At 33.9% G+C, this 19,419-nt stretch overlaps 1 protein-coding gene across 4 annotated transcripts in view; it reads right to left on the bottom strand.

Moving 5' to 3' along the window:
- NECTIN3 (nectin cell adhesion molecule 3) overlaps nucleotides 1-19,419 on the bottom strand; it is a 177,361-nt gene that overhangs the window by 151,079 nt on the left and 6,863 nt on the right. The window contains exon 1 of one of the 4 annotated variants that reach the window (XM_074214446.1): nucleotides 4,028-4,930. The exons of the other annotated variants lie outside the window; for them this stretch is intronic. Within the exon in view, the coding sequence (XP_074070547.1) occupies nucleotides 4,028-4,052 (25 nt within the window). The 5' untranslated portion in view covers nucleotides 4,053-4,930. Of the gene's footprint in view, nucleotides 1-4,027; nucleotides 4,931-19,419 lie in introns of those variants that run through there. 4 annotated transcript variants of the gene reach the window in all.

Here is a 19,419-nt window from a genome sequence, read left to right as displayed (position 1 = left end):
AAAACAGGTGACTCAAAGAGGTGGAGATAAAGCCATTTGATTCAACCTCCAAATTTATTTTAAAGAAAAGGAAAGAGATGTCAGAGAGGTTAAGTCATATAGATTATCTAAGTGACAGAGATAGAATTTGGACCCAGATCCTCCAGAAAGATCTCTCACCTTTAGCAGGACCACCTGCTAGTCCTGCTAGATACTACTGGAAGGTATTGAGTTGACCAGAAACTCAAAATGCAGCAAGAAAGAAAAAGCAATTTTATGATAAGTCGGTATGTGGAAAATACTATATGGGTGGGAGAGATTATGTGCCATAGGAGTTCAGAGAAAGAGTACTGCCAGTTGATATACTTAAGAAAGACTACACAAGTTAAGCAAAATAGTCAGGATTAATAACTGGAAAAGGGGGCCAGCAGAGGAGAGCTGAAAGTATTTCAAGTAAAAGAAAAGGCAAGAGAGCAAGAATCTGAGTCATCAATCAATAATTGTTAGGATGCAACTAAATGACAAGAAGAACTTACAACCTAATTAATGGGAGGAACCAGAAATATCCCATCTACTTGTAAGTATAGTTTTCTTTTGCACGATGAAATAAATAGTGGGAGATTTAAGCAGTTTGAGCTTCAACTGCTGTACATCAGTGCCAGGCCTCTATTGTAGATTTTCCTTAGTACCCAATGGATGAGCATAAAATGGTAGATGCCTCCTAGGTCATTTCTCAGAAGAAACTGAAGTAACTCAACCAAAGTCATACAAGTAATAAGCACAAGAGCCAAGATAAATCTTTAAGTACAGTTAAAAAAGTGACAAAAAAGAGGCTCATCAGTGTTAGAGGAAGATTAATATAATATTTAATTCAGTGGATTGGAATAGAGAAAAACTCAATAAAAAGATAACTGAAAAAAGCTGTACAATATTCCAGGCCAACAGTCTGCATTAGAGGGTAGCATTAGGAAAGGAAAAGCATAAAAACAAGAAATATTGCAAGATTCACTCCTTAAATGATGATTTCCAGGGTTTAAAACTGGTAAACAGGTCAGATTTGTAATTTATGTTAAGTTATACAAAAAGGAAGTAAAGAAAACAGGACACTTAAGGCGAGGGGTAAAATTAGGAATAACAAAATCATGTCCTCCTTAAACAGTTTATTGCAATTTCCACTATTCCACTATTTTTGTTGGCTGGATGACATGATTATCAGTAGAGAAGTTACTGAGGACTAAAGGGAAGAGAACAATTTATTGTTTCTAAAAGTAAAAATTCAAAATCCCTATTTATTAAAAACCCACTTTATGCTAGGCAGATACTCTGTACTCTAAAAGAAAAAAATTAGGGACACATGCATATCTTTTAAGTAAATAAAAAGTAAACATGTAATACATACAAAGTAATTAAATAAAGACAGTTGGGAAATGCGAAAATCAAGAAAGGCTTTCTAAAGAAATTTGAAGTACTTAAGTTCAGTCATGAAGGAAATAGAAGATTACAGAAGGAAGGTGAGGAAGGATTGATTCCAGGCTTGGAACAAGGGTAGAGCAAACTTTATTAAAATAGGATAATGAGAGTTACATAGGTATTTGTCTTCTCTTTCACCTTTAAGTCTCAGGAAGATGAGATAGACAATTTACTGTTTAGTCAAACCATAGCTGTAACTTTATCTAGAATTTCAATATCATAAATTCCAGTCTTTATCCTAGTAACAACTAGAATTTTTAAATTTTAAGTTCTCTCATATTTCACATGCTCCAATACCATTTCTTCTATCAAAGCAAACTGAGAAATAGTGTCTTACATGATTAACAAGTTACTATGATATATGTATACATAGAAAATATTAATTTAAACAGGTATTGGGGCAATGTTTTGGTTGTTAATAATTTTAATGACTTTCCAATTATCAATGACAGAAATTCTATTTCAACATTTGAAATTCTAAAATGAAGTTTCAAAATGGAAACAAAAAAGCATTCACTTATGGCTTTTTCTTTTCACTTCATGTAAGAAACACAAACTACAGAAACTTCTTAGTAAAATCTCAATTATATCATCAGGAAAAAGGTTACAAATTTATTCATATCAAACAACCACAAAAACCAAACAAACCATTTACTCTTCAACCCAAGGTTTGGCAGAAAAAGCAATTAAATTAGCAGGGAGTGAAGATAATATTTTTGTTGCAGGTAGGAAATTGGCTTAGACATGGGAAATAAAGGGCAAGGTAGAACAGTCCTTCTTTTAGTAGAGTTAAGAGTAGGTAATAGAGAGTTCTCCCACAAGGATTTATACCAATGTCTTATTTAACACTTTCAAGATTTTTTAAAGAGGGAGAATACAATAAAAATCCTAATCATTTTGTAATTCTTCTGGATGGGATGCTGATAATAATTTTGGATAGAAAGCTGATAATAATTTTGTGGAAGAGCTCACAAATTGGTAGGTAGAAAGGCAGTATAGGAATGAGCCTTATTAATGACAACGCTAAAGTAATACATCATCTAGAAAAATACACACCCAAACTAGTTTTTGTTTGTTTTGTTTTTAATTATAGGTCTGAGCTATCAAGTATACCAGTAAAGGAATGCCACTGATGACTGCTTCAAAAAATATTATTAGTCAAATGTCTTGTCCTACAGCCATTAAAGATAAGTAAATATCTAGATATAATAATCTATTCATTTCTAAAAATAATAATTTTTTGTGCCTCAAGAAAGGTTCAATGAAAACAAAATTCAGGGCAAGTCAACTAAAATGATCAAAAGAATTGAAGAGATGTATGAACTTAGGAGTGAAAATAGAATTCTTCCATGAAGAGAGATATATAAGTAAGAAGTGTTCAAAGATCTGTTTTCATTTTTCTGGAACAAAAACTCATTCTTTTCATACCAATTTTCTTCTAGTAACAGCATATGGTTACAAATAACAGAATATCATAGTCTTTGAAGAACCTAAATTATCAAGGTCTCAAGGAACAATAGAGAGGTATAGTAAGTAATCGATACCAAATGCTGAGAACATACCTGTCTGTATCTTTTCCTCACTTCCATCCTTATTAAGACTCCTTCAAGGTCCAGAGCATGTCACATCTTCAACCAACTATACTGGATCCCCTACTAATATCCTCTCCTCCACACCAAAATAAACGAATGAATTAAAACAAAAAGTTCTCTTCATTTTGTATTTATGTTGCATTTACTACTCTATATCATGCTATATTATTTTCCCTTAAGAGAATATAAATTCCTTGAGTACAAAGATTATCATGGGAACATAATATCATATATCTAAAGCTGGGACAGAACTCAACCAAGAAAAATACAAAAACTGATTCCATGCAACCAAAGGAGATGCCATAAGAAAGTCACTAAAAGTCCTTCCTTCTGCATTTATGAATAGAAGCCACAGGGAATCTAATTTTGGCTCAATATAAAGGAATACCTTCCCAACAAATAAAGCTGTCCAAAATTAAATGAAATGTATTATAAGGTAATCACCAGCACAGTGCATCGAATATAATAGACTGAAATCCTTTCTCTTACATTTATTTTTTCATTCACTTTTCAACAGTTTAGATAGTTAATTCTTCACAAAGATGACACTAACTCATCAAGTGATTTAAATATGTTCTCAATACTGTTTAACAACAAAATAAAGTGTAAAAATCAAAGCACCTAACACTAGGCAATGTGTTACACATACTATCAAATAAATAATTGCTGAACTGAATTAAAATTTTTTAAGATTTTTTTTTTAAACAAAAACCTCTTTGTTTGAAGTAGCAAGCTTTCAACTATCCAGGGGAAGTATACTAGCTAGAAATTGTCATTCCTAGACAGTACTGAATAGCTGAGGTCTTCCTATACACTATGTAATACAACTATTCATATTGTGCTCAAATAAATGACCCAGCCCACTACAAATTCAAAAAATTCAAGCTATCCAAATTAAGAATGGAGAGGGGAAAGAAGGGAGGGGGATCATCTAATTTCTATTCCTCCCCTTTGTTGGTTGCTATCAGCTTACCATAACAACTTACCATAACAACTACAACAGATAAACATTAAACATCTTCATTCCTCTGATCTCCAAGCCTTCTACATTTTCTCTTCTTTTTCTCTTCATCTTATTTTCTGCATGTTAAAGGTACATTTGCCTTTCTTTATTAAGTCTCTCTAGGTATTTTCTCATTAGTCCTGTTACAGAAAGGAAGTAGCAAGACTTGAGGTTTTAAAGAAGATAAAAGAAGTTGGAAAGTTGAGATAAGAAATGGGTACACTTCAGTTATGCAGGATGATGATGGCTACAAAAATCCACAGAACCAGGAAATAACAGTCTGAGTTTAGGGTTCAGTTAAATGATACTAGTTTGAATTAAAAAATCTAATGGGTAAAGAGGAACAATGCAATATACAGCTGAAAACATTACTGGAATCAGTTTGTCAGGCTAAGGCAGTTTTTCCAAACTGAGGAAATCATAAAGACCAAAATTATTGAATATTTTCAAATATGTAAAATCCATAGAACTAATTTCGTTCAATAAACACAAGTTGAGCCCAACAGAAGATAAACCTGATAAAACTCACTCCAACTGATAATGAATGCTTATTTACGACTTAATATCTGAACTAAGTTGAGATTTGAGTTGATGCCTATCAAATCTTGACATGGAGCTGCCACTGTCAGTAAGCTATTAACACAGAAGATTTTTTACCATAATAGCTCTTCTATTTCTCAACAAAATTCACTCTATAAGCTGTCAACCAGCACTGTGCTAAGTGCTAGGTATACAAAGAAAGACAAAAACTAGTCCCCATCCTCAAAGAATATACACATCCTAATGGAGATAGCATGTACAATAGCATGTAAAAACTAAAGATACATAGAGAGTAGATGACAGTACTATCAAAGGAATTAGCAGTTTTGACCAGAAAGTCTCCTGCAGAACTGACCAATGAAGGAAGTCAGGAAAATTGAGAGGCATGGGGGGGGGGGGCACATTCTAGGAACTGGGAAATGTCAGGACTGCTAAGGCAAGGAGGAATCTGAGGAACCTACTGTGGTGGCTTCATGGAATATGTGTAGGGGCACTAAGGGGAAAGGGGTCACATTATGAAGAGCTTTAAATGATAAATAAACACTTCATATATGATCTACGAGATGAGAGGGGGACAACTAGGTGGCACAGTAGACAGAAAGAGAGTACCGGCCCTGGAGTCAGGAGGATCTGAGTTCAAATATGGCTTCAGACACTTAATAATTACCTAGCTGTGTGACCTTTGGCAAACCATGTAACCCGTTGGAGAGAGGGAGGGAGGAAGTGAGGGAGGGAGGGAGGGAGGGAGGGGGAGAGAGGGGGGGAGAGAGAGAGACAGAGACACTAAATTCATGGAGAATCTTATTTTTGTTTTGAAAATAGTGTATTTGGACGAAGAGATAAGCTTAATAAAGCATAAATTTAGAAGAGGTTTCTGTGTAAAAGATACTTAATTATAAGGTTAACTTTAAGAAAACCTGCTGTTTTGTTTTACTTTAAGAAAATGAGATGTCAGCATGAAAACCTTATGTTTCATGTAGGTTAAGAATTTAAAGTTTAAATTTTAAAGAAATAAAATTGCAGATTTCTCCCCCCATGTTAAATACAGATTCAGAAGGATAGTGTATAAGAGATTGGGAGGTATATCTTAACTGCAAGATACCCTTTCCAATAATGTTGAATAAATGTGAGGAGCTTTAGAAAATGATTCGGAAATTAAAAATTATGTAATCCTAATTAGATGACTTATCAAAGAGTAAGATGTTGAAGAGTGTTATCAAACATGTGATCTACTTTTGGAAATATAAACTATTTTACTGTAATGATGTCAAACCGGGAATCAATGATTGATTGCTTTGTAGGGATGAGGGAAATTATCAAAGGTCATGACCTTCTGGATTCCCTGAAACTTTTAAATGATGTCTGGGACCTTGCTCTAGCTCTGTAGGTCCAGGTATAAATGTAATAATGGAAAGATTGTTTTGTGAAATCTAGATAAATTAAGATAATTGTTAAATTTAGATATTAAGATATACTAATGGATTGATGAATTCTGAAAAGTAATCATTAGTTTTTCAAATACAGCTAATAATTAAACAGGTTTATTATATTGAATTTTTGCATAAGAACTTGCCAATTACATATATGTTAGAATTTTTGTGGTTATATGTAAGTATGTATATATTCATAATCTCAAAGTTGTGGTTGTTTGCTTTGAAGTATAAGCACCTGAGCAAAATAGGAAAGACAATAATGATAATAATCTGTGATTTTTTTTCTGTGATAAACTCTGGCTAATTGTTATGTGAGAATTCTTAGAATAATCTCCTAGCCAAAAGGCTTCTAGTATACCATCTTTATCCAGAAATAAGACAGATATGTTTCAGACAAAGGCACATGGGTCTGCAGATTAGAAGTTAATACTACCAGGAGGATAGACCTTCTAGGTGAATTATGAAACATATTTGTGAAGAAATTTTTTTAATATGTCAATGAATACTCCAGATGCTAGGGGAACTTCACTGCTTTTTGAATGTTTATAAAGTAACCTTATTTAATGTATTCTGATGACAGGGACACTCAGAGTAGATATATGTGATATCTGTGTAGGGAAGGGGGCTGTGAGCCCCCCCATCCAGATTATAATTAGCATTTAGTCCTTCTGAAGTGAATTCACTTGGAGATCTACTTAAAATCATGGGGACTTTAAACTCATTTTTGTTTTGTGTCTGACATCAATTATGGTGAGCAAAAAGGAAGCGCTGTTGAGTCAATGCTCTCTTTAAGTCTGGAAGCCCGAAGGATGTTTGGGCACTATACAGGTGACAGGTGTATTGGGGAAAAAAAAGATGAAAGGGAAGATTTTCAGTGCAACCTGAGGTTGGACCCGTTTGACTTGACTTCCCCAAATGTGATGTTTGAATAATGTCTCACCGGATAAATCTAAAATTTGACTTAAGGCATTTGACTATCCACATGGCCTCTACCTGGAAACTGACACTCAAAATTGTATCTATAAGGGAATTTTCCTTTGATGTCCTGGATCTTTATAGTAAATCACTAAAGGTAAATGTGCCATAAAAATTTTAGGTCAATTGAAGTTTACTAGTTAAGACAGGCCAGCATGTGGTTTTAACCTCTACTGTTAGCTATGTGTTGTGAGAAGAATTAAGATTCCTTGATTTTATTGTATTTTATGCTAGGAAAAAGGATATTTAGGTGAGAAGAATAAAGAAGGTTTATATAATCTCAAGACATACTTCTGTTAAGTAGAATTTTCAAGTTCTACTTTGAGAAGAGAATGTCAGTTAAGTATATCAGGAGAAGAATCACCTATAGTTTAGTTAGAAACATTTTGGGAAGAAGAATTTATTTTAATTAAGGATGCTTGAGTTATTTTAATAAACAAGAGATTAAGACTATTATATATATATATATATATATATATATATATATATATATCACTTGCTACACATTCTTTGTACTATGATGGTCATCTAATATAAATGTTATAAGCTCAAGTTAACTTGATAATTTTCAACAAATTCACTTGAGAAGTGAACAATTATGGAAGTTGTATTTTTGTCTATATATATACATATACATATATATATATATATATATATCAATGTGACAGTAAAATCAAAATGTGAATTGTAATAGTTTTAGAATTTTATGATCTAATGATGAAAATACAAGTCTGTCTGATAGGATGTTGTGTTAAGAAGTTCTTTTACCAGAAGAGATCTCAACAAGTCATCCAAATTGGAGATTGGAATAGACTCTACAGATAAAGATACTGTCTCCAGGGGAAAAGAGAGAGAGCGAGAGAGAGAGAGAGAGAGAGAATGAGAATGAGTTCATTTTCCTCCATTGTGTCTATGTGTGTGTGTATGGGTTGCTTGGTCATTGGGTTCCAAGTGGACAGGAAGAGAGATTAGAACCTGAGGGAGTATCAAAGACAGTGCAAGAGGACATCAGATGCAAATATGTGTGTGTGTGTGTGTGTGTGTGTATATATATATATATATGTATATATATATATATATATATATACATATATATATGTATATATATATATTAAGGAAAAAAGAGGGGGCAGCTAGGTGGCGTAGTGAATAGAGCAGTGGCCTTGGAGTCAGGAGTACCTGGGTTCAAATCCGACCTCAGACACTTTTAATTACCTAGCCGTGTGGCCTTGGGCAAGCCACTTAATCCCATTGCTTTGAAAAAAAATCTTAAAAAAAAGAGGAGGGACTGAATGGAATATTCCCAATAAAACCATTTCAGGGTTGATATTCCTGGTGAAGTCCTCAGGGTAAAGAACTATAAAAGAAAAAAAAAACTATTATTCTGTCTAACTTTTGATAAGACTACTTTTGCTGACTACTATAGAAGGATGGTAGACTTTTTTCCCTATGAGAAAAATCTTGCATTCCAAAGAAGTCTATAACCTTCCTCTTGTTTGATGGTAAGTAGACTGTTCCTAGACCTTGTAACTTCCAAGACAAGTTACATTCCTTCAATAAGATAGCTATAATCCTGAAGGTGATTCTATCTGGATGGTGAGGTAATATTTTATGAAAACCTTTCATTCTTTTCTTTGTTGCTGGGGTAGATTTTCATAAATAGAATGTAATGCTGAAGACTAACCAATGAATCAACAGAGAGGAACAATAGGGAGTAGGAAGGGATTGTGTTAGGCCATAAAATCGTACTTGACTGTCAATTTGGGGCAGCTCCTTGGATCTTCACTACCTTTGTGAGACTTGGGAGTGTGCCCCTTTTCTTTTAGAAAGATTTTGTTTTTGAGTTTTACAATTTTTCCCCTATTCTTGCTTCCCTCCCACAGAAGGCAGTCTGTTAGTCTTTACATTGTTTCTATGGTATACAATGATCTAAGTTGAATGTGATGAGAGAAATCATATCCTTAAGAAAAATAAAGTATAAGAGATAGCAAAATTACATGAGAAAACCTGTTTTTTTAAATTAAAGGTAATAGTCTTTGGTCTTTGTTCAAACTCCACAATTCTTTCTCTGTATACAAATGGTATTCTCTATCAAAGATAGGCCAAAATTATGCCAACTGTTGCACTGATGGAATGAGTAAGTCCATTAAGGTTGATCATCAGCCCCATGTTGCTATTAGGGCATACAATGTTCTTCTGGTTCTGCTCATCTCGCTCAGTATCAGTTCATGTAAATCCCTCCAGGTTTCCCTGAAATCCCATCCCTCCTGGCTTCTAATAGAATAATAGTGTTCCATGACATACATATACCACAGTTTGCTAAGCCCATTTCCCCAATTGAAGGAGATTTTACTAGATTTCCAATTCTTTGTCACCACAAAGAGGACTGCTATGAATATTTTTGTACAAGTGATGTTTTTACCCTTTTTCATGATCTCTTCAGGGTATAGACCCAGTAATGGTATTGCTGGATCAAAGGGTATGTATATTTTTGTTGCCCTTTGGGCGAAGTTCCAAATTGCTCTCCATAAAGGTTGGACTAGTTCACAGCTCCCAGATTTCCCACATCCCTTCCAACATTGACCACTGTCTTTTCTGGTCATATTGGCCAGTCTGAGAGGTGTGAGGTGGTACCTCAGAGATGCTTTAATTTGCATTTCTCTAAATAAGTAATGATTTATAGCAATTTTTCATATGACTATGGATCACTTTAATTTCCTCATCTGTAAGTAGCCTTTGCATATCCTTTGATCATTTGTCAATTGGGGAATGGCTTATTTTTTTGTGTAGAGCAGAGGAAACCACTTTTTAATTTATTTGAATCCAACCACTGAAAGAGGTTATGCAGGAAGGATGCTACAAAGGCAGAATCAACAAACTTGGCAACTAATAAGAAATGGGGGGTGGGTCGTTGAGAAGTCAAGCCTGAGGGACTGAGAGGAAGAAAGATCGAAGTGCAATCAACAATCAACGGGCAGAAAGTCAATAACTAAGTTGGAGAGAAAAGATGATGAATTCAATTTTGGATATGTTGATCTGAAAGATGTCTACTGGATATCCACCTGGAGATTTTTAATAGGCAATTGGAGAAGCATGAGTAGAGTGAACAGCAACAACAGATCTGCCTGGAGATGACAAATGTACTCGTGGTGGAAATACAGAAAATACAATCCTTTACATTCATTGTTAGGATTCACAAGCAATTTTATTGATAGGAGAAAAAAACACCAATGTTTTTGTTTTGTAAAGAGTTCAGTAAAATATCTGGTACATTGCAGGTATTTACTAAACATGCAAGTTCTGTAGGCACACATGCACACACCACATGAATGAACAGGAAACTCATCTGGAGTGGACAAATAAAGATATATTTTGTCTTATTCCATGTCATAAAGATAGACTTGTCTTACAATAGTATGGTGAATCTTTTTCACACTGGCAAATTAATAATTGTAATTAAAAATTAAAAATTAATTAGTTTAACAAGTAAAGTGACATTAAGACAGTTTGGTAAAAAAGAAGTGAGTTGAAATCAGGGACAACTTTAGAGTATCTGTGATGGAGAATACCATCTATATCCAAAGAAAGAATTGTGGAGTCTATTTAAACAAAGACCAAAGACTATTATCTTTAATTTTTTTTAAAAAGGCATCTTATTATGTAATTTTGATATCTCATATATTTTTTCATTAAGGATATGATTTCTCTCTCAATACATTCAATTTTGATCAATGGAAACAATATAAAGACTATCAGACTGCCTTGGAGGGGGAGGGAAGCAAGATGGGGGTGGGGGAAATTGTAAAATACAAAAAAAAAAATTTTAAGTGAGTTGAAATCAGAGGACCCAGATTTGAATATGACCCCTGATGTTTTTTAATAATTCTGTCATCTTGGGCATGTTACTCTCCTTGGGTCTCAGATTCCTCAATTGAAAAATGGGAGAATTGATTAGCCATCTTCTGAGGCCCTTTAGAGTTAAAAATTCTGATATAAATTCTACTACCCTTTATCACAAGTGCTTGAAAAGGAGTGATGACAACAAACTGCCTGTAGCAATATAATTAAAGGCACATTTTCACCAAAAACAAGTAGATCCATTTTGTTATTACAATTATTTTTGTAAATAAAAATATGAAAATTAATAAAAAGGATTTCCAATAAATATCTGTTTATCACAACATTTAGTTGTACATTTTAAATTAATTTGGGCAATAAATTCCTAACTTTATTTGAATAAAATGTGAATCAAAAATATAGTTTTATTAAGTGGAGGGGATGGTGAAGTGGGGAGAGGGATATGACAATTTTTTTTTTTTATAAAATCAAGGGGTTGAGCAGCTAGGTGGCACAGTGGATAAAGCACTGGCCCTGCAGTCAGGAGTACCTGGGTTCAAATCTGATCACAAACACTTAATAATTACCTAGCTGTGTGCTGGGCAAGCCACTTAACCCCATTTGCCTTGCAAAAACCTAAAAAAAAAAATCAAGGGGTCAATGCTATAATAAGATTTGAAAACCATTAAAGCCTTAAGGAGATTTTTTTTTTATCTTGAAGACAATAAAACTGACCAGTTAGGGGCAAGAATGGTATATCCAAATTTATATTTTAGGAAGATTATGTTGGCAGTTGTAAGAAGAATTGGAAATAAAACATAATAGAGGAAAACCATTTAGGAGGTTATTATTAGCTAAAGTAAAAAATAAGAATATTGAAGGTAGAAGTTTAGGATTCAATAACCACTGAAAAATGTTCTTTTCCCAGTCAAATTACTAAAGGAATACTTTATAAGGCTAGACAAAATAACAAAATATATTTGTAATAAAAAATATCAAACATTTTCCACTATAAATATTCTTCCTCCTTAGATCCAAGATCTAGTGTACTTCTGTTTCTTTGACCACACTCCCATTTCTTTCTATGCCTCTTCTTTCTTTTACAATGGAACATTTTCCTCTTTACCTACCTAGAACAATTCCCCTAATTCTAATAGTTCTAATAACTACCAACAAACAATAGAGGAAAGAGGAGGAGAGTATGCACTGGATATCACATCTGTAGGGTTAAAGAGGTAAAGATAAGACAAAGTTGATAAAGACACAATAGGCTTTACAATTAAAAGAAACTTAGATTAAGAGCATACTTTCTCCCACTCTCTTCCAAATCCCCAACATTTTGTGGATGAGAAAATTGAAGTCTAGAAAATTTAAAACTTGTCTAGGATCCTAGAGGTAATAGCATATCTAGGATTTGAACTTCCCTATACTACAGAGCAAGGATAGTCTCATAACCTTCTAAGGGAAGAAAACTAAGTCCTTCCCATATCTTAAACTAAATAGATCCTCCAAGTTTCCTTTCATTCTAGACTCTTTTCATTCCCATTCTACCTTCCTTCCTTTCTTAGGATCTTCTAAGGAAGATCCTTAATTCCTGGTCACCTTCTTCAAGTGCTGTTGATTTTGTTTTTTCTCTCTTATGCCCCTCAATACACTGGGCCACAAAGAAGAGTCACCAGTCTCCTTTTCCCCTCTTACTTATATTTCCAGTCCTTCTCTCCGCTATCACCATTTTTTCAACCTCTCCTCCTTTGACCTTCACTCCAGTCATTTCTAGCACATGACCCAGCCATTCATTACCTTATTTACCTGTCTCAACTCTTCCACAGCATAGTACCCTAAGTTTACTTTCATCCAAACACTTCCCCAATACTTTTAGGGACTATAATGTCCTCTTAAACACACTGACCTAATTCAACTAGGAAAACTGGTTAAACTGACAACACTAATACATAATATATCTATGTGATCACAAGTCATTTAACCTCTGAATGAAGTTTACATAACTGTTGTGGAGAATTGTTCTATATAATGTCCAACTTTTGTATCTCTAAAGTATTTACTTATTTTTATCATAGTTGGTTATTTTGGCATATCATCCACTAGATTATAAAACTTCTGGAAGGCAGATATGTCATTTTTAAACTTAGTCTCTCAACAAAAAACATCAAATATTCTTATTCTATACAATAAGTGTTTAGATTATTTCTTATACTGAATTGTCTTAAACTGCCAATTCTGGAGATCAATCATTCCTCCCCATACCTTTCCTTTGCTTCTTCCTATCTTACTAACTACTAAGTCCTACCTTATCTGTGAATAGTGAATTCTGTGCTGGGTAAGAGATAAAATTTATAATGGTCTTAAGTCCTCTCGCAATTTAAGGTCTAGTAGGAGGATAAACAAACACAGATAATTGATAAAAGCATTAGAGAGCTGTGACAAAGAATTATGTGAGATTTGCTGGAAAAGTCATTCCTATTTACAGGTTGCTCTAGTCTGCACTGATCTCATTTTCTCAACTGCTATAATATTGAAATCTAAACTACATAAATTTGCTATGAGGATTAATAGGGCATGGTAATAGAGAAGACTGCTTTGCAGAAAAGTCTTCCTCCTACTCCCATTAGAATGGTAAGCTGACAGGAGCTCAAGTTTCTTGAATTCTTTCCACATAGAACTTTGCGTAAATGCCACAAGGAGTAGAAGGGAGAGAAGGGCAGGAAAATAGGATTTTTCTCTTCTACTTCTCCAAAATAGTAATAGGTGGTAAATAAAGCCTAGGGTGAGAGACTAAGAGGTTTGTTTCTGAACCAATTTACTCTGATTGCCTTCTGGCCTTTCTATTTGTTTTCTGAGCAAAGGTCAGACTCGAGATTCCAGGAATGGTCTTTTTCAGACTTGAGGAGGGAAGCATCAGTCTCCTAAAGGGAAACTGGCTTATTACATATATGAAAGAGAAATTAGACTACAAGAGCATTATCCTCCTTCTAAAGAATTAAAATAATAAGGATGGGGTGATGGAGCTGTATAGAAAGAGTCTGAACTTTGCTGGACTACTGTCACATGTATATGGTACAGATCTAATGTGAACTAATGTGAAAGGAGATAGCAACCCTGTGAAACTGTATTACGGGGGGGGCAATTACTTTATTTTATTATAATTTTTTACAGGTGTCAGTGATTCTTTTGTATCTTATAATATTCCATAACTAATATCTATATTGTATACTGAGACTGGACTTAGACCCTACTGACTACACTTGAGGAACCTGACAAAAGGCACATCTCAATTTGATGTAGGAGACTCCTCAGGAGGGTAACACTTAGGCCAGGACAGGACAAGGAGACAAAGATAGGAAATTGCTTCTATTTAGACCAATGTCTATAGGATCTAAAGGAATCCAGGGTCCTTGAGAGAGGCAAAACAAACCCAATTTCATAAGCTTACACTGCTTCCATGTGTAATTCTAAGTTTTCTTTTCAAATGCAAATTTAACCAAATACAACATTTCAAAGTACCAAAAAACAAGAATGAGATCTGTATAAGAAATCTGCAATTTTTTCTGTGTACTTTTTAATGCTTTATTGATGGGGGGTAGGGTTCTGCATTACCAACTAACTCTCATTAACTCCAATACAAATATACATCTTCCCTGCAGAAGCCCTTCCATGCAGTATTAACACTGTTATGAGAATTCACATCTCATTATGGATCTCTAGAAATGAAAACAAAATAAATGATCACCAATCAGGAAATATATGAAAAAACTGTTGTAAAGGATTATTGCTACACCATATGAAACTGGCCAATGGATTCAGAGAAACGTGAGAATGAATATTTGTGCAAACTGATGCAGAATAAAATACACAGAACCAGAGCAATTAACACAATAACAACAAGATAAACAAATCTGAAAGACTTCAGAACCTTAAAAAAAAAACCAACTGGTGACTTCAAAAGTCTTATTTTCCACAAATGAATTATAAACATTCAGAGGACAAAAGCCAAATTTTAAAATGTATTTCCCACAAAACTTTGAATCGCTAACTTTAAATAGTGCTCAAAGAATTACTGATTCACTAGTGATCTCTAGTTTTACCTATATAGTCTATCTTCTGAGAAGTTATTTCCCTCCTGCAATACATACATTAACTAACATGAAGATAAAATTTTGTTCTTATCACACTGTAAAGGTGTGGCTCATTTAGCCAATTGAAGTTTAAAAGGCAGGCAAGGGGACTATTTTGGACAACTGTAGAGGGCAGCAAAGCAACATTATGTTTTTTGGGTTTTTTAAAGGTCTACATGTTCCTACTAAACTTCATATTTATTTTCAATTTGATATTATTCATGAATCTGAAGTTTTTCAACTTTTAAAATATAAGAGTTTGTGTTTTTATATGTCCCACAAAGTTCAACAAAACTTGTAAATTGTTTATATATTCTTAAATTTTTTCAATAATCACAACTAAAATCTGCCATCAGATTTTGATCATTTTGTCTTAGGAGCATAATTTTAAAAAGGATATCTTAAATTCCACTCTCATTTTATAGATTTTCATACTGAAACCCTGAAATGAATTGCCCACACAATTATGAAGTAAGCACCAGTCAGATTTATGTCAGATTCTGATACTCTATTTGGGAATGAACCAATTTTATAAGTAGAAGCTGACTTCAATATAGCAAAATAAAGTTGTTAGATCCTAGGAGATTCAATTTCTTTTTTTTTTCTTTTTAGGTTTTTATAAGGCAAACATGGTTAAGTGGATTGCCCAAGGCCACACAGCTAGGTAATTATTTAAGTATCAGATTTGAGAGACAGCACTTGAACCCAGGTACTCCTGACTCCAGGGCCGTGCTTTATCCACTACACCACCTAGCCACCCTGAGAATCATAAACATAGCAGTGACAGTTAAAATCCATCCTCTGCCTCTCATTTTGTGAAATTTGTCCCTGAAAAAACTGTTCTTGAAAAATAATCTCTATTTCAGAACTACTACAACTATTTCTAGTTGTTGTCCATCAGTTAATAATTAGCTATCACTGTTTGCTGGCTAACAATATTCCTGCTAGAAAATACTATGTACTGCCAGATTTTATTGTCCTTATCCATATTTACAATGAGCTGAAAAGATTTGATAATGTAAAAACTTGTCCTTATTATAGGTGCAGTTCTTATAGGAGAAAAGAAAGAAGATTAAGAATCTAACACTTGACTATACTCTCAGTAGAGTTTGAAAATCTAAAAGTTCCAAATGTCAACAACATTCTACTTATAGGGGGAAACTTTAATATTACCAAGGTTAAAAACCATTACTAAGTGGATCAAATTTAATATGCCATCAAGTCCATTCAATTCTGTAATCCTGAAGTTAGATAGAAAGTTGGAAGAGATACTTCTCTCATGGTCATACAGCTGTTAGCAGTATTAGCATGAGTTTCTCCAGCTTGGAGTCTTTTTTCCTGTTGAAAGATCAACTCACAGAAGAGCTGAGTGAGATTTACAGTGGTTAATGTAGTTATTAAAGAAAGCAGATGCCAGCACAGTAGGATAAAACCTGTTGAGTATTTCCCTGATTGCTCCCCATTACATGCCACCTTTTCTACCCTTAGAGAATGATAAAACTATTATAACAAGTTCCATCTCTTAGGGACCTATATTCTCAATCTGCCACCTATACTGGCAAGGTCTCATTTTTATATTTCATGCAAAAGATAGTACTTTGGTCACATACAATCCAAAGAAGTTTAAAGGAATCACAAAACTAGATTATAGGATTTATCTCTTATTTAATTTGGAATCTTCTGAACCATCAAAATATAGCTTAGGTAAGCTAGGATTTATTCTTATTTGATAGTCCAATGTGTGAAATGAGTCTTAATATCTATTTTCTAGTAGTTGTGACATTAAAATTAACTTCCTACTGATAAAGAGATGACGGCCTCAGAAAACTATCGTATTCATAATACAACCAAAGCAAGGTTACTTATTTGTTCCATAGTTTAAAACCTGCAAAATTTGTCAAGAAATTAGCCTCTGAAGGCCTGCTCATTATTTTTAATAAGAATATCCTTTTATACATATGAAAGGATAAGTCAATTAACAAGAACTTATTGGAAATTGCTAGGTGCTAGTACTGACTGTACTAGGTGCTGGAGATACAAGCACAAAGAATGAAACAAATCTTACATTATAATTGGGGAGGCCACAGGTACATATAAGAATAAATACCAGCATAAATAAAAAAGTCCATACAAAGTAGTTTGGAAGGGAGAACAGGAACAGATGGAAGACGAGCTTCATCTTGAAGGAAGACAGGGATCCTATGAGGTAGAGAGAAGAAGGTCCACTTCCAGCACAAGGTACTAACAAATACAGGAGCAAAGTAGAATTGGGATGGACCACAAAGTGTCTGCAGGAAAGGGAATGAGGGCCAATGGTGGTAAAATATAGATTTAAGGCTTTAAAGGCTAAAAAAAAAAAAAAGAACTTTTAAGTTTGTCCAAGATACAATAAGCCACTAGAGTTGAATATGGAAACCTAAAGATCTGTATTTAAGGAAAATTACTTTAAATAGGATGAGAAACCTGAGGAAGGGATACCTAGCATCCCTTGCAGTAAGTAACCTAGGCAAGAAATGAGAGTCTGAACTAAGGTGGCAGCTGGGTGAAAAGAACTATAGGCATATAGCATTTAAAGACTGCTTTTGTGGGTAATGACAAGGATTTGGAGTATCTTCCCTTTTCAGTTGTTTTGAAAATACTTAATATTTTTGAAATTATATAATTTCTAATTTATTGGCTATACTTGGTCTATTCCACCTGTTCTTCCTGACTTCACTGTCTTAACTGTCATTTTCTACTGCTTCCTCTTAGGCACACTAGGGACTAGGGACCAAATGGGACAATCACAGACATCAATTATAAAAAGGATTTGTTATAGAAATACTGATAATTCATATTCATTTTGCCTGTCCTTTTTTACCCTGAAGTTTAAACTACAATTACTTTTGAGATGATGTAGATTAGCATCACCCTAAGCTTTCTGTAGATTCTTTTCATTTTCCTCCTCCATGCTGCTTTACAAGGTGCTACATTCATTCACCTTCCAACTTTTCACCATCTGCCATAACATTTTGTAAATAAGTTTACTTTCTAAACATTCTAAACTGCTACTGTCTGGCCCCTATGCCTTTCTGTATGGGGCAATCAAGTGTTTCCTAGATGAATGAGGCTGCTACCTCCTCACACCTGTGTTTCAAATTTTTCTATGAAAAGGTGTTAAGAGTATAAATATTTTCTATTTTCCAATTTGTCAGTTATATGTTAACAGCAGGTTCCAAGAAAGCACACCAGAGCTGTTGTATTATTAACTACTCATAGCCTATTACTGATATTGACCACTGATACAAATAAAATAAGTTAATCATATACAGAGCTGTTACAAAAAATGGTAGCCACATTAAAGCCCAGTGTTTAGTTTGTAAATTTATTTTTATTTTGAACTTATAAAATGGGTATTTCATTAAACTTGGTAAAAAAAACAGGGAGAAAGGTTTGTACATGAAACTGCAATTCTCTATGAAGATTACTTTTCAAATATTTAAGATTAACTAACCCATTACTTGCAAAGCTGGCCTGCTTATCTGTGATTCCTTCTGGTCTTCCCTCTGCTCTCTTTTTAAAAAGATGTCAATGAGACTTTTTTCTCTTAACTTTTTCTTCCCTATCCTTTACTTCAACGACCCACTCAACCAATAGGAGGAAAAAAATCCCTGGCAACAAATATGCAAATTCAAGCAAAATAAATTCCCACACAGTCCATGTCTAAAAATATATATTCATTCTACATCTTGATTCCATCATGTCTCTGCAAAAGGGATACATGCTTAGTCATTAATCCTTTTGAATCAGTTATTCACTGAAATGATCAAAGTATTCAAATGTTTCTTTTTTTTTTTTTGTTAGATTTTTGCAAGGCAATGGGGTTAAGTGGCTTGCCCAAGGCCACACAGCTAGGTAATTCTTAAGTGTCTGAGGCTGGATTTGAACTCAGGTACATCTGACTCCAGAGCTGGTGCTCTATCCACTGAGCCACCTAGCTGCGCCCCCCCCAAATGTTTCTCTTTCTTTGTTTTTTAAGCAATTCTATTGTGTAAAATTAATTTCTGGTCACTTCGATCCACATTAGTTCATAAGATTTCACAGATTTATCTGAAAATAAACTTTTCTTTATTTTTAAAAAATGCAGTAATAATCTATTTCTTTCATAACATACTATAAATATTCCCAAATATTATATGCATGTGTGTGTGTGTGTATGTGTGCACGCGCAATATATGTTTCTTTTTCCTGTCCTTTATCTCTTTGAGATAGACATCTACAAAACAATGTTGTTGAATAAATTTAAAAGTTTAAATAATTTGTTTAAAGGTCAGGAACTTTAGGAGCAGTTTCAAATTGCTTTCCAGAATATTTAAAGCAATTCATAGCTGCAACAGCAGTATGTTATTGTACTTGTTTTTCTGCAGTCCCTTCAGCAAGTCATTTTCCTTATTTGTCATCTTTAAACTGATAGGTCG

The sequence above is a fragment of the Macrotis lagotis genome, chromosome 1, assembly GCF_037893015.1.
Source record: "Macrotis lagotis isolate mMagLag1 chromosome 1, bilby.v1.9.chrom.fasta, whole genome shotgun sequence".
Taxonomy (NCBI): domain Eukaryota; kingdom Metazoa; phylum Chordata; class Mammalia; order Peramelemorphia; family Peramelidae; genus Macrotis; species Macrotis lagotis.
This window is presented reverse-complemented; position numbering and strand designations above follow the sequence as displayed.